This window comes from Glycine soja, chromosome 9, assembly GCF_004193775.1.
Source record: "Glycine soja cultivar W05 chromosome 9, ASM419377v2, whole genome shotgun sequence".
Taxonomy (NCBI): domain Eukaryota; kingdom Viridiplantae; phylum Streptophyta; class Magnoliopsida; order Fabales; family Fabaceae; genus Glycine; species Glycine soja.
In genome coordinates, this window is record NC_041010.1 from 5363719 (window position 1) to 5380621 (window position 16903).

Below are 16903 nucleotides of genomic sequence, written 5' to 3' on the forward strand. Positions count from 1 at the left end.
AACTTGATTAGAATTACTCATCTCTACAATTAATCAATATAATAAAATAAAATAAATAAGAACACAATGCCCAATTTTAAAAAAACTGAATGGTTAACTATTATGTTTAAAAACTATTATCAAAATAGGACATAAAATTAAAAATTAGAAAGTATTAAATGTATTAGTAGGTAAGAAAGTAAATAAAAAATATTAAACTAAAAATTCTTACGAGCCTACGGAAGATGAAGAAAAATTATAAAAATTGGAAAGTAAAGAAAAAGTTTCAAAGGTGCTAACCTTACAAAGTTACAATGCATTCGGCCAGAACCAAAATAATAAGTCGGAGTTCAACAATCATAAATGCAACAAACAGCAAGTTAGAGTTAGTAACCATAAATGCTACGAAGGTTACAAGCTAAACGAACGACGACAACAACAAACTCAAACCAATAACGAATAGACATGAACAATGAAACCAGTGAAGACGTATGTGAATGAAGGAGTGGCACGACTGGCATGAAGAGGAAGCATTGTTATTCTAATTTGATTTAGTCTAAATTCTAATTTGTTATTATAATTTAAAATATAATGTTTTATCTTTAAGATTTAAAAAAATAGGAAGCGTAAACAGCGTGAAGAGGAAATAATAAAAAATCTAATCTATTATTATAATTTAAAATCTAATCTTTTATCTTTTAAGATTAAAAAAAATATGATTTTGAAAAAAAAATAACAAAAGTCGTGTTTGTTGGCTTCCCGTGTCCAGAATGGTGTCGAAGGTTTTTTTTTTAAAAAAAAAGTTGGACATAGCGAATGCGTGCCCAACACGTGTTCGACGAGTGTCCGTGTGTTGGCATGTCAGAAACAGGGACACTGCTATTCGAGGCTGTGCCAGTGCTTCACAGCTACAAGCCTATCCTGACAATCGTAGACAACGAAGAACTCCTATCTTCTGCTTCCTTTGCTTGTTTCTCGTTCTCTCCATGTGGTCATGTCATCCTAACTCATACTCATCACACCATCGCACTTCCACGAACAACATCACATCTCTCTCTCTTTCTCTCGCTCCCCACAGTTTTTCTCTCCATTCTCGCAGTGCTCCAACATGATGACAGTGCTACTGCAAACATGGCAAACTAAAGACAAATCTCCTCTCCTTCACTTCATGCTTCCTGCTCAAGATCTGGGAGGTGGCTTGTGGCGATTGGGTTGGTGATAGGTTTCGTGTTTTGAAATTTTTTGTGATTTTTAAAAAATAAGAAAAAAATATAATGTCATTTTTCGACTGCCACAATTTGTAAATAAAACCGCTGGTATTTCAATGTTAATCACGTTAACATCAAATTGATGGAAAATATCAAACTGGTGCATTATAAAAGACTTAAAAATCAAATTGAATCTTTTAAGAACCTTGGGATCAATTGAATCTTTTAAAATAATTTGTGAACCAAATTGATAATTAAGCATAGATTTCGAGACAAGGATATGCATCATACTCCTTGATATGTAGGATTCTCAAATATTAAAAACAATATACCTATCCATTAAAATGAAAGGTCTACGTTGAAAATGTAAGAATTCATTAAAACTTTATGAGACTATCAAATCTCTAAAAGATTCATCTAACAAAAATCAAATCACTAAAAGAACACAATTATCATATCCTAAAATACATTAATTATTGCATCACTTTTCTTTTGAAATTGTTGTTAACCCATAAATGTTCTTCTCACCATGAACACCACCGCCACCACTCCATGATCATTGTTATTATCTTTGCCATGACCATCGCAACCGTCACTGTCATCATCGTCATGACCATCACCTTTTGGTATCAAATATAAGCAAAAGGCTGAAATGCAATTGTTGCCCTCCTATTTTTCCAAATTTACGATTTTAGCCCCCTATTTTTAATTGATACATTTTGTCCACTACTTTAAAAAATTTGTGGTTTTAGTTCCTCATTTATAAATTGAGATAGTTTGTCTCTCACTTTAAAAAAACCGTAATTGTAGCCCCATGGCCAATTAGGATTAGATGCAAATAAATACTTAGTTTAGAAAGTTGTGTCTTATTTGCCAATAGACGATAGCATTGAATTTGCATTTGATGAACTAAACAATAGCAGACAGACACTAAGATCTGAAAAGCATATAAGACTAAGTTAAGTGATAATTACTATGCATACTTGGTTTTTGCACTTAAATCACATAGCAATGATCTCATTTCTTCTCTTTTAATGCTTGATTTGATCCCAATAAAGTAGGATTTAGTGTTCTTATAGATTTTGAGCTTAATGAAGTTAATTTTATAGTTTTAGTTGCGTTTTGTAGAGTTTTGGTGTAGGAATATGTTTAAAGTTTGAAGCAACCCACTTAGTGTGCTGCATGCACTTAGCGTGAGAATCCCAACTTATTAGGACATGTGGCAAGCGTTTGGAGGTTGTTGGGGATAGTTTTGAAGGTGTTCAACACGCATATTCACGTTGAGTGAATTGTTTCCTATACCTAGTAATTGGGCCGAGCGCATGCTTCAGGCTTAACACATAGTCAACTTAATCCAATATTAATGTTGCATGAGCGCTTATTATGACATGTTGGGCTAAGCACACATGCCATGATGAAGAAACGATAGTGCATCCTTCTTGGACCTATTTAAACCTCTTTTTCATTGGGATTAAGGCAGCATTGACCTAGGGTTGAGTATGGCAATTGAGGAGCTCTCATCTTCCATTTTCTTTAATTTTCCTCCATTTTTCTTTTTTTTCTCCCTTACATTTGTAATTTTGAGGCATTTCATGACAATGAGAGGCTAATTTATTCTTTGTTGGAGAATTGGTATACTAAGTTTACTCTTATTTAGTTAATCTTCATATTTATTCTGTGTTTATTCTTGTGTTATTACTTTTTTCCATTTTGATTGCTTGTCTTGTGGTTTGATTACCTTAGCTTCAATTCTTTATTTTTATTGTCATTGGAAAATGCTTGAAAAATGAGTTTTGAATAGAGTATCTAATGAATGTCTCATTTAGGGACCGATGGATGTTTGTTAGTATCATTAGTGATCAACCATATGAACATGTTTCATAACTAAAATGTCATTGGGAAGTGCTTTTTGACTAAGATTTGAAAGTGGTATCTAATAGATGTTATATCTAGGGATGAAATAATTAACATTTGTTAGCTTTGATAAACCCTTGTTCTTGAATTCAAGTTGTTTAGCTTGACTTGCTAAGGGATTAGGAGTTGAGTTAAACAACTTAGGCTCTCTCACACGAGGGATCATGGTTAGAGCACCATGGTGGGTTAAGGTAGTATTAAAATGAACATTGAATAAAGAAAACATTTATAACTATTGAGATTCTTTTAATGTAGCCTAATCTCCAACATTTCATTTATTTTTGCATTTAGCTCCTTTCTCTCACCAATTGTTTGTATTTTTGCTCTCTTTTAAATTGTTATGTTTTTAGTTTAGAACCAACTTTATTTTCTGCACTTCTATATTTAAAATTGACTAAGTGTTGAAATTTGATTTTGTTTTAAAACATTTTTTAGAATATGTTAAGTATCACTTGTCCTTCTTCATTTACAAAACCTGTTCTTTTTGCTTAAAGCTTAAATACAATAGCTTTTTGTTTCAAAAGGTTTGTGAACATATTTGATATCACAATTCAACCTCGCTTGTGATTTTTGCATTTACAACATTGTTTTTGAAAAAAAAAATTCATTGGTCTTACAAATTGGTTTTGCTAAAAAAATTCAGAGGTAATCATTCACCTTTCTCTTCTTGAATACACATTAACTCATTTTATTTCTACCAATACCTTGGGTAGTTTTTAACATAATTCCATCCATACAAGATTTTAAAACATTCTCTTTTGCTACTACACTTTTCTTGAACATTTTAATCCAACCACCAAGATTACTTATCTCTTGGCCCAAAACCTTTTGATTAACCCATGACTACTTAACAACTTTTCTTATCTTGTTAGACATTTCCTACAAAATGGGGTTTAGGATTATCTTGTAATTTCCATTATCTCATCTATTTTTTTTTTGTTTATGCCTTTTTCAAATGAACGTCAAGAATCAATATCATATGTTGTGTAGTTAGACTCTTTCCCAAAATCACGTTGCAATCCTTATAAACTCTTTTGTCAACACTTCTTACTAACAAAAAGAAGAAAAAAAAATTGTGACCTTAGACTTCCACTATTACAAGTGATTACATGTTCTTTATGCTTTATAAGACAAATATTCATAATCTTAAAATCTTAAGCCATGGAGAAATCAAGAATAATCTATCATTCCTCGTTTAGTTTTCTAAAACCAAAGTTTCCATGACTACTTGTAATTTGTCTTGTTCATTTACATCCTCGTCTGTGAATTTTTTTTTTCCTCTTGTAAAATGTCTAAAACTAACCCTTTCCAAATTTGAACCAAAATCACCCTAACCACATGTAAATTGCCTTTTTTCTTTTAAAAGATTAATTTAGCAATAACCTTTTTCTAAAAAAATAATATGACAATGTTTTAAATTTTTAAATGATTATTTCACTGACTAAAATTAAGAAAAAGAAAACTAATGTAATGAGACGTGTCATTTTAAAAGATCAACATAAAAATTACTTTAAATCCATTACTATTATACACATAGTAGTATGTGATTAGTACACACGTCAATTGTGGTGAAAAGGTAGGGACTGAGACAGATAGAGTCTGCTCCTCTGATTATGGGAAAAGACAAAGAAGTTTCTTGTTTTGTTTTTCCCACCTATTTATTTTGGAATATTACAATTGAGATATGCTTATAGGATGCTGTTTTGTGCACGTGTAGCGGACCCACCACCCTTTCCTTCATGTATATAAACACCACACGTGTAGTCTCGGATGCCTATTTCAGTCACATTTTTCTTTCTTACATAGAGTAAATCTCTATTTTTTTGTATATATAAAGTAAATCTCTATTTTAATTTCTGATTTGACAATTGTATAAAATGTGAGTTTTTGTTAGAGTTTAACCGTAATAATATATTAATGATGTAAAATAATTTTATATTATAATTTAATTATAAGTTATAATTAGTATAATATTTTAAGATAATTTTATAAAAATTAATAAATATATTATAAATGATATTGTCTGATTAAATGATCTTGTAAATTGTTAATATTTTTTTTCTTAAGAATGTTTCTATCTTGTACAACTTTACACATGTTAAAAGAATATTAATTATCCACTTTCAGTTAACTTTGACTAGTTAATTAATTAATTATATTTTCTCGAAAAAAATATATATTTTCTTCTCTATTTATTTTATAAATTCCCTTTTTTATAATATCTCTTTTTCCAATAAAAAGTTATTGTATAACTAATTGTTTATATTGTATTGCATTTCCATTAAAATGTAACTAGTTCTTTAAAGTTTTTATTTTCAAAATATTTTTATTTCATACAATGTGTGTACCAAAATAAAAGAAAATAAAAACATAGAAAGAGTATTTACAAACATTACATATAATTTCTTATATTCAACTCTCGCCTTTATTCTTATTAGAGAAAGAATAACAGTTAAAACTCTATCAACTTACAAAACTTTTGATAACCTTAACCAAAAACCGAAATAAGAAAGAATTTCAGAATAAAAACAAATACACCTTGACATGTAGATCGCAACATCTTTAAGCTTTTCTTCTAAGTACGATTAAATCATGATGAACAGTGAATGGATCTTTGATCAACTTGAATCTTTAAAAAAAAAAAAATACAGTAAAATTTCCTTAGTTGACTCTCTTGAAGTACTTGAAGTATTCTTTTAAAAATAAAGACGTATCAAGAGTCACTAATGAAAAGAACATTAGAGGATAATTATAATTTTAATAGGAAAAATTGATTTAATCAATTATTAATTATGGTAATCGATTAATACACCAAAAATTCTTTTTTTGTTTTACCTTTCCAGAAACTTGGTAATCAATTAATGAAAATGATAATTAATTATCTCGTTTCAAACAGAGAACTTCTCATGCTTCTATATTTTATGGAATAATTGTTTATCAATTGTGTTAATTGATTATTTCAATACACAAAGAGCTCCTTAAGTTTTCGGAAGCAATCTAATCGACTACAATAAATGTTAATCGATTATCTCAAGCTAGAGAGTCTTCCTTCTTCTGAAACTAACTTTTGTAATCAATTACTGAAACTAGTAATTGATTAATTTGATGTTTCTTGCCAAATTTCAAGTAAAAGAAAGGTTTGGTACTTGCTATAACACTTTGTAATTGATTACAAAACCTTGTTATCGATTATACTATGTTAAACTCATTGCTCTTAAGAAAATTAGAGATCAATCCATTTTGTTTAACATCTTTGATCCTTACTAAGTGTATAAAAAACTTAACCCATACCATATAACATGTCTAGTCTAAAACAGTCAAAATAAATGTCACATCTATTAAACATGTTTAACATTATAAAATTATCAAACAAAAACTTAGACTTAAGAGGCTTGAAACTTTGATCCAACATTAATAAGCAAATAGAGTAAAAATTAATTTATTTTACCCTTAGACGTCAATACCCATTAAACTATCTATTTTTAATCCATAATAAGTTTCAACACATATTTTTTGAGGTTTTGCAAACGAAATAATATTTTTTATATTTTATAACAGATATATATATATATATATAATATTTTTATATTATATATATATCATTCATTCATAATATTTAAAGACAAAATTAATAATTAAGTTATTGATAAACATATCTATTGTACCAATTTAAAAGGATAATTATAATTCTGTACCAGTTTAAAAGGATAATTATAATTCTCCTTTATTGTGTCGAGTTGTGTGTCATTGTCTATATTTAATATCTCCTTCCAAGTGTTAAGGAGGATAGTGTAAAGGTATTCCAATATTACTCAATATAATAAAACAAGAACAATAATAATAAAATGAATAGTTAATCTTTACTTTGAGATTCTCTCTATATATATATGAAACTCACATCCATGAACTTTATAATATGATGATATTATTATAGCTTAAATATATATTTTTATCACTGTAATTTAGTATTTTTTTTTCTTTTCATCCTTGTATTTTTTTGTTTTAATTATCACAAAATATATTTGGTTTGTTTTTTTCTTAAAGTATTTTGGATATCGTTTTGAATAGTAGAAAAGAAAATGTTATCGAAAATACTTTAAAAATAAAAAACAAACACACAGGCTAAAATGAAAAAAAATAAAAATAAAAAGTTAAATGATAAGAATAAAAAATATATTTAAGTTTATTATTATTTTGGTAAAATAATATTATCTTTATTATATTATTATTATTATGATGATGATATTTGGGGTAGGGTATCAGGAGGCAGAGGGGGTACATCTACGACTCAGGAGCTATTCTAGTGTCTTCTTGACCCGACGATGGCGAGTGAAAAGTTGGTGCTGGCAGTGATCAGGGCCGCGAGGCCAACCTTCCGCAACCAAAACGACAAAATCGCATTTGCCGTTCACTCCTCCTTCCTCACCTCCGGCTATGTCCTCACCGCTACAGGTCCCCAGGCCCTCTCCGACAATGCGTTTTCTGACCCATCCAATGGTAATAAAAAAACGAAAAACACCCTTTTTCCCCCCTTTATTCTTCTACTTCTTTTTTTCCTTCAATTCTTTCTTGTTGGTTTTTTTCGATGTTTGTTGATGCACTGCGTTTTGTATGCAGACGAGGTATCCGTTGATCATTGGAACGAGCTGAACGATGAGTACGCGTTCGTTTACGCGAATCCAGAAAAGGGTTCGGAGAAAGTGCTTGTCAAGTGCCTCGTGATGAACGACAAATTGCTCGTTCATGCTTTTACTCAAGGATCTTCGGAGCCTTTGAGCCTTGAGATTGAGTAATTGATTCTTTTCCCTTTTTTTTTGGTTGAAAATTTAATTGTTTCCTTGTTCTGACTGAAAAGTTAGGGTTTTTGAGGGGGTTTTCTTTGTCGTGTTTGAATTGTGCTTATTCGGACATTTGGAATATTGATTTTTTTTTAATTTCAAGTTTTGGATTTTGGAAACTAGTTTTCTTTGTTGGTTTGAATTGTGTTTTATTTATTTTTTGGGGGTGGGGGTGTTTGGATTTTTTTTTTTAGTAAGTGATATGCACAAAATTTTAGAGTCTTCCAGATTTGGTTTTTTTGTTCTGTTGAATTGTGTGCTCACTTTGAAATGGGATTTGGATGTGGTTTTTGATATATGCAGTGTTGGGGATTATGCTGGAGAGGATGGAGTCAGCAATTATTCTCAGCAGTTCAAGAATTTGGATAAGCTTGTGAAGAAAATAGATGGGGATATCTTGTCTAAATTAGATGGTTCTGCTAAAGCCAGCTCATCAAGTAGAAGGTGAATTTGGATTTCGGGAACTTTGTGTCTGTGTCCTTTTTTTAATATTAACTGGAAATGCAAATCTTATATAACTCTTTGACAGTGAATGCTTCAAGTTTTATGAATTGGGCCATCATATAATTATAAGGAGTTTAAGCTTTTACATTGATAGTGAATAAAAATGATCAGTTTAAAGTTCTTGACACCATCATGCTATTTTTATCAAAATGCATGATTAATGGTGATAGTGTATAACTCAGTGGATGAAAATTTAATCGCATTTGTAGATAACTAGTCCTTATATGAGTATTGAGAGATGAACTAGTTTTAGTGTGATTAAAGATTTTGAAGGATCTGTGTGCAGCTTCCTGTTTTTCATATAGTAAGAATGTCATGTGAGAAAATCTAGCCCTTCCCTTTGTTTTAATTTCAGGTTGTTGTATCAGACAACTGTGGCATTGCCCTTATATGAAGGTTTTATAATATAATGTTTTATGAACTAGGATCCTCTTTGAAAAATTGTCTCATTGTCTTTTATACAGCTCAGAAACAAGTAACAGAACTAGACAAGAGATACCTGATCCTGTTGCTGGATTTGGTGAACCTGGTGGTCCTCCAACGCAGTAAGGGTTTCACATTGCTATGTTGCTTTCACCATTTCATTGATTTTTGACACTGTTCAATGGATTGATTATCTATTCTGTCACTTTACACACTCCTACTGTTGGCTACTTTGAGCATTAATGTCCATGCTTGAAAATTATGAAAGCAATCTGTGTTATGTGACTTTATGCGTGTCTGCAATTATGATGTTCTATACATCATGATCGTTTCCTCTGATCCTATCTAGTTGAAGGATGCCCTGATTGGGCTTGTGGTTCGTATCTGACTCTGAGAAAGGAGATTGTATTACAGAACAAAATTAGATCAATAGACTTAAATGAAATAGCAATTTTCTCACCCAAAGAAGAATTCCCTTTAGCTCCAACATAAGCTAAAATAGGAGATACACATGATGACATGATCCCCCCGCTGCCAAAAGCAACACCTAAGGATGTTTGAATTCTCTATTTAGACAAATCATCAATTTGTTTTTGCTCTCCTCTAATTAACTGCCTCCTTAATTCTTCATTCTAGCCATTCCTTCCCAAGTCATTAAAGGTCTACAAGAATAAACTTGTAGGGGGGGGGGGGTATTGGGTGAAACTATAGTGGCAGCTGGCTTAGTTGAATCCAAGTTCCTAACTTCCTATCAATAGCTACATACTGAGAACTTGTGAGTTTACATGATTTTGTCCAAACCTAGCCGAGTTCACCGAAGTCTAATCAGGAGTGAGTTTTCTAGTGTGTTGGTTGTCTCAGACAATTTTACGAGTTATTCATGAATGTGACAACCATGGTTTGGGATTGGGAAACATGGAAGATAATAGACTGAAATGAAATAGCAATGTTCCCAGGCCTGTAGAAAAATTCCCTTTAGTCCCTAGCTATGACCCAAAATAGGAAATTACACATGACCCTCCCCCCATCACACAGTTGAATTTCTATATCTAGACATTCATCATATCTGTTTTCTCTCTGTAAATAAATTTCTCCCCTAATTCTTTTTACAAGTCACTCCCTGTTATTCCCTCCTAAGCATGTACTTAGGCCTCCACTAATACTTATAGGGACCTCGTACACCCAGATTTAGTGGCAGCTGGGACAGTTGAGTCCAGGTTCCTATCAGTACCACATGCCTAGATGCTTACTGTGCTAAATATTCTCTTAAAAAACTTATTGACCATATATCATATTTATCTTTTGTGTTCAATGATGAATTTCTTCACTGTGAATTGAGTAATGAAAATGGTGAATTCCATTATTTCTTCCCACCTCATAGAAAGGAATAATTTACTGTTGCTTAATCTCTGAGCATACATTTTTGCTGTTTTTCCTTCTAACTGTCATACTTATTAGCTTTAGTGGAACCATCAGTTGCCTATATGCCATGTTGTCTTTATGAATATTCTTTATAATGTTCCCTGCATATGAGTTCTACTTGCTTTTGTACTAATTAATTGTGTTTTGCTTTTGTACAGATTTATTTTCCCTTCAGTTCCCATTGGTTCTGGTAGTGATCTTGTTCCTGGGCCTGCTGCTGGAGTGTTTCCTTCAAGGTATTCTTACCTGCATTACTTTTTTAATCTCTTAACACAATTGTTAATCCCCCCCCTTTTTTATCAAATTCTTATATATCCTTTGAAACTTTCCTCCCTCAATTTCAGGGGTGGTCATGGCATTGGTGGAAGCATGCTTGTAGGTAAGTTTAAAATATTCCAATTTATTTATATAAAATTGTGTATTATTTTTGCATAACCAGAATTGTTGATGCTAAGTTCAACAATGGAAGCAGGGCCTAATGACCCCCGTTGGTTTGGTGGTGTTGGTGGTATTGGTGGAGATCCTGCTTTTCCTGGAGGATTGCCGTAAGTTGTTTACATTTCTTTCTTTTTATTATTTCTCTGAGTGATCCATGTAGCGTAGTAAAAGGCAGTGCAACCTACAAGGCATGCCTTAGGTGCTAAGGCGAGGGAAGGGAAGGTTCCAAGTTCTTGCTCTGAGGCAATGTTACTTCATTGAGGTGTACATCGCATCACTTGTACCTTGACTATACTAATGGGCAATGTGCTTAATAGACCCCTGCCCATGAAAATGAAAAGCATCAACTTTCATGTAATACAGTTCAACTAATGAAGTTACACAATAAATGTGAGAAACGTCACCCACTGCCTAACCAAATTCAACCACCATCAAAGCAAACAGTTACCTCTTTTCTTTTTTCTTTTTTTCCCATTCAACTGTAATTCCACTCTTTACATGGTTTGGAACTTTCTATGACCATTTAAAACATTTATTTATTGATTTTATTATAGTATATTTATGCCACCAACAAGCTTCTGCTGTTTAAGTCTTTCCCTTGATATCCAAGCACCTTTGCTTTATTTGCTTTGCTCTTCAATTTGTTTTCTATTTTCAGTTTCATGCACCATGTAGGTGATTGGTTTGTTTTATTTTCTGTGAAGTTTTCTGTTTTCTTGGTACATGTTTTTTCAGTTGTCACAACCTGCATTGGTTTAAAAATGCCATGTCACCCAAAACATTTTAAAGAACCGTATTTTTTATTCTATCTTTTATATTTTTTTGGTTTCATGCCACAACTGGCATGTGCTTTAAACATCTTTTTCATTTGAAAGTTAATTTGACTAAATTTTATAATTTTTAGACCAAAAACATTAAACTTTATAAAAATGTCATGGTACTTTTTACTTTCTCTGTACTAGTGGAAAAATGAGTAGTGTTGAAAAAAATCTAGAAAGAAATGTCGATGGGGGTAGTATGAAGTTTTTTTTATGCTATTAGAGCGTATCTTTAGTGGGGATTGGTGCCTCTCGCCTCGGGTTTAAGTGCCCCTAGTGCCTAAAGGAGTTAAGGGTTACATTTGCCTTTTACTACCCTGTATCTTATACCTGTGGCTAATTTCTAAGCTTATCTGTGTGTATAAATCCTATGTAAATAGGGGTGTTCCTCCCGGTGCGCGATTTGATCCATATGGACCTCCCGGTGTTCCTGGTTTTGAACCCAACAGATTTGCAAGGTATGGTGCAAGGTCATCATGTATTCCATACAAGTATATTGCACTAATGATGTCATTTACATGTTTAACCCTTGAACGTCTTTTATGTATTGTTGTTCTCTTGAAAACACTACTTTAAACTGTTGGCTGTGGCTTTAGGGAAAAATTGTTGTGCTTGATTCGAGGTTTTCTTCTGAATGCTTGAAATGGATTCAATTATTCGTGTATAAGTATCAAGATATTTCTAAGTAGGTAACAAAAAATATATATGTACACCTTTTCTAACTCTCGTCTTGCAGGAATCCTAGGAGGCCAGGATATGACACTCATCCAGATTGGCAACATTTTCGGAGAGATGCTGATTCAGACTACATATAGTCGTAATACGGACAAGTTGTCTTAAGTCAATTTACCAAAAACAACTTGAGCAAATACTAGTTATATGGACAAATTGTTCTCCATGCGTATTTTCTTTCAGGGCTATTATTAGTTTTATTGGAGGACAGGGAAATATGTTGATAGGATGATTTGAAATTTGTAAATAGTTAAGGATTTAATTACAAATTTGTAGTTTGAATAAGATCTTCGTCCTTATACTTTATTCATAAGATTTTGACATAGGGTTTGATCCCTATCACGAAGTGATATTTATTTAAGAATAAAGTATGTTTTTAATTTTTATAAATATGAAAATGTTTAAAATTCATCTTTGTAAAACTTTCAATACGTTTTTCATTCTCACAAAATTAAAATATATTACTTTTTGGTCAGGATATAAGTTCAGGTAAATCTGAATCTATGATAATGATTTCTTACATCAATTATATATATATATATATATATATATATATATATATATATATATATATATATATATATATATATATATATATATATCGGTTATGCATGATGTAAAATATGATATTTTTTACATTGATTGTTTATATGTAAAAGTTATATTTATAGGTTTGGTTATTTGAATTTTATTATGGGTATAAAAATAACACATTTCAATTGTGAGGATAAAATACATATTGAAATTTTGTGGAAATAGATTTTGAATATTTTTATATTTATAAAGATGAAGCGGGAACAGATTTTAAATATTTTTATATTTATAAAGATGAAAAATTATTTTAATATTTATTTAAGTATGGTCTTCAAATCTTGAATTTGAATTTCAATCTCTTAAGATGATGCCGATAGTTATTGACTGCAAATCTTAGGTAAATTATATTTCCCGAAAAATGCAAGGGTTCTTACTATGGACTTCTTCCATATCGTCACATAACGAGGAATTATCTGACACCAGGTTTTAATACTATTTTTTAATTGATGTCTAATAGTAATTAAAATAATAAGTAATAGAAAAGAGTAGCAACCTTCAAAATAAAATTGTTTCTTATACCAAAAAATTCAGATATTTCTCAGTAGTGAGTGTGGATCACGTCCCATGCTATTACTGTTATATCCAATATTTAAAAGAAAAATAAAAATCGTTGATATCTAATCTAACATGCTTTAATTCATATAACATCAACCTCAGCGTTCAACCATATTTAACCGAAAGTACTAATCAATCAACCATGTGTAACGGAAAGCCATAGTTTTCTTTTTCTGTGCGAACAAATTTAAAGGATAATCATCAGATTGATCTTCAATGCTGTGTCGGTGACAATTATTCCTTTAATGTCCCAAAGGAATTCTTTCTCATTTCAAGTTTTCAACATTGTCTCTTTACAAAGTCTGTCCAGTAAAGAAAACTATTATGAATGATTAAAATGCTTAGTACTATTGTTAATAAATAAAAATGCAAGATTGGAAACTGCAATGGGCAATCACTTTTATTGATTGATACGTTTGTTGACCTTTTCCTTACTTTCTAGTTTTGCCCATGTGTGGTAGGGCACCCTTCCTTGATGAATTTGTTGAATGTGACTTGCACTAATTCATTTGTTATGAATGGGGACAATGGTATTGTCATATGTGAAAAAGGCACTAGACCTTTTTCGTGTCAGTACATGGTACATAATAACACTATCTAATCCTACCCCATATATTCTTTTGCTACCATTCTCTTGAATTTTTTAGACATGGTTTTGGTCACCATTGAATGACCTATTGAATTAGCTGAATTCTTCTCAGCTGAAGGTGTTAATTATCAATCATACAGGTGTGTTTCAGTAAGCTTTTTTTAAAACCATTTCTAAGAGACGTAAAAAATAAGAAGAAAAAATTAAATTAATTTTTTCATAAGTTAAAATTAATTTTTCATTAGTTAATTTGTAAAAGCTTTCTCATATATTTCCACTAAAAGATGAAAGGATATTTACAAATTGTTAACTAATAGAAAATTAATTTTAACTTGTAGAAAATCTTATTTCATTTTTTCTCCTAAAGTGTTTATAGATAAATTTATCTAAACATGTTAGATAATCTACTCCCTGCTAAGAATATGACCTTTCTTCATTTTGAATTTCATTATTCTATCGAAAGAACTAGAGAAAAGTAAAAACAAAACATTGACGAATTTATTGCTTATTAGTTTCCATCATTTGGCGTCATTCTCCACTTCTAAATGTGTTGAGTACCTAACAAATCACAATCAAATGTTTTGCACCAAAAATATCCATATCAAAATTAACAGCCCCGATTATAACAAGGAGCCTAACAACTTCTATACTATTACTATATGAAGCGTGAAACTTGAGTTACAATAAGTTGTAAAGCATTTTGTTCTACACCAACGATAACTATGTGAAGTCAATAACTTCTGTTGAGCATATGTGAAAGATAGTACACGCCTAAAAAAACATTTAAAAAAAGAAAAATATTAAATAAGTTTTTAATCTCCGTAAATATTTTGAAATTTGATTTTAATATCTATAAGCTTTTTGTATTAGGTTGGAGTCATCCCTATTTTTATAAAAAGTTAAATAATGATTTTGATTCTTATCATTGAATGATTTATATTAAGTGTTAAATTGACTAATTATTATTCTAAATTAATAGTACCATGGATATCTTAATCATTAACTAAGACACCCGTTATTTCTGTCTTTGTTGTTAAGTGACTTCTGTTAATGCTAAGTTTACTAATTATAATCTAAGTTACCATTATCCTGTGTACCCTAATTCCTATCACTTCAATGTGTGGTAGTGGCTAAGAGGGGAAGAAGTTGAAGGAGATGCAATATTAAAAGAGACGGACAAAACAAGCAATGTAAGAGGACAATGGTGAGGTCTTGTATGGTGAAAATGAAGAGGGAGGCATAAAAGATGGCTTGAAATTATGGAAAAAGAAGAAGCCGAATGTAGGAGCAAAAGAAAAGTAAAGACTGAAGGAGGAAGAAGCTAAAGTAAAAGATGAAATACCAGAGAAGTCCGCGTTGTAAATTCAAATCAAATAAGAAGTGCTTATAACACTTCAACATATTTTTTAAAATACAAAATTTTCAATAAATGGTATTTTCAAAAATATGTTGGAGTACAAAATTGTACTTAATCTAAATGATATATGAGTTGTTGTAACTCCCATACATGACTTTAATTCCTACTAATATAAAAATTACAAAAATTGTACAACTTTCAATCTTTATTACTTGGGTTCAATCCTCATTAAATGCCACAATTACACAAAAAAATGTTTCATTCCTTATTTAATGAGTTATCATTCATAATTTTATAATTTTTAATAAATTACGAGTAATAATAAATAATTGAAAAAAGTATGGTAAAAGAATATTTTACCAACACTCTTCCAAATCAAATAGCAAGCCTACCCTGAAATTCCCTCCAGTTTGATGTCAAGTTTAGGGGAAAGATCACCTTTACAATCAACCTAACTACCCATTTGGCTGGAAAGAGACAAGTGCAACATACTCCATCCTATCATTGAAAGTGGAATAATCACATTGGTTTATGATCCAGGTTTCGGTTTCAAACCCAAATTAAAGCAAATATAGGCGTGAGGATCAGTGCATACACTCACTCTAGCTGCGTCAACAAACTGAAATTCCAAATTTATCTTACTATAAAATTCATTGTGAACACAGTACAGAAGAGTGCTAAGAACTTAGAGTGTGTTCCCGGCATTTGTCTTCTGTAAGATCAAAGAAATGATAGTGGCTAGCTAGATGGAATATCGTGGGGGTGCTTTCTCAGCAAAAACTTGTGTGACCAACAGTGTTTCTCCCATGCCCAGGATCAAGAGGTGTGGAGGAAACTAAAACATCCATTATTGGCTACCAGTGGTTGTGGTTTTTCGAGTCTAGTACTTTGTTGATACTAATATCAGGTAAAATTAAAATTCATATATTAATGTGCTGCTACACAAGATTTCATCAAGTGCTTCCACAATCTGAGACTTCATTGTTTGCTAGTAAAAAAAAGACATGTTTCGGATATTCGTAGCTGCATTAAGGATCCAAACATCTTGTTTGTTATATAAATTTACACTCCTTTTTCACCAAAGAGTCTTCTAAACAGCAGTAAAGAACTAGATAATCTTCTATCAAAATAATTTGAGTGTGCTAATTTAAAAATCGCTTCTTAAAATACTAAAACAGCAAACACAGTTCAAATGTACGTAGATATAAAATAATAACAAACATCCTATCAGAAGAAGTGTTGGATAGCAATTTTTTGAAATCACTGCACCAACTATTTGACCCAAAAAAAGGACTCAAATAGTGATCCATCTACCTTTTCCGCTTCCTTAGCCTCAACTCAGGAAATTTAAGAGGGACAGGAAGTGTGGCATACATAATGTTTTTCTGGCGGGAAATTTTGCAACCCAAATGCTCATAGAGTTGTCTCACAGGCAGTATATTCATGCTCAGATCCTTTGCTATATCTGTGTAGTCAGTTCGGAACTCATCAGAGAAAAGCGTAAGCACCAAGACATAACAAATGAGAAGATT

General features: G+C 31.2%; 1 protein-coding gene across 1 annotated transcript; it reads left to right on the forward strand.

Moving 5' to 3' along the window:
- The first annotated feature begins 7353 nt into the window (after nucleotides 1–7353).
- On the forward strand, nucleotides 7354–12622 carry LOC114424932 (probable proteasome inhibitor). The gene is made up of 9 exons (XM_028391606.1): nucleotides 7354–7598; nucleotides 7719–7890; nucleotides 8243–8383; nucleotides 8908–8988; nucleotides 10447–10524; nucleotides 10633–10667; nucleotides 10761–10833; nucleotides 11925–12002; nucleotides 12281–12622. Exons 1-9 carry the CDS (start codon nucleotides 7424–7426, stop codon nucleotides 12357–12359), a joined length of 912 nt encoding a protein of 303 aa, XP_028247407.1. The 5' UTR covers nucleotides 7354–7423; the 3' UTR covers nucleotides 12360–12622.
- Nucleotides 12623–16903: the final 4281 nt, after the last annotated feature.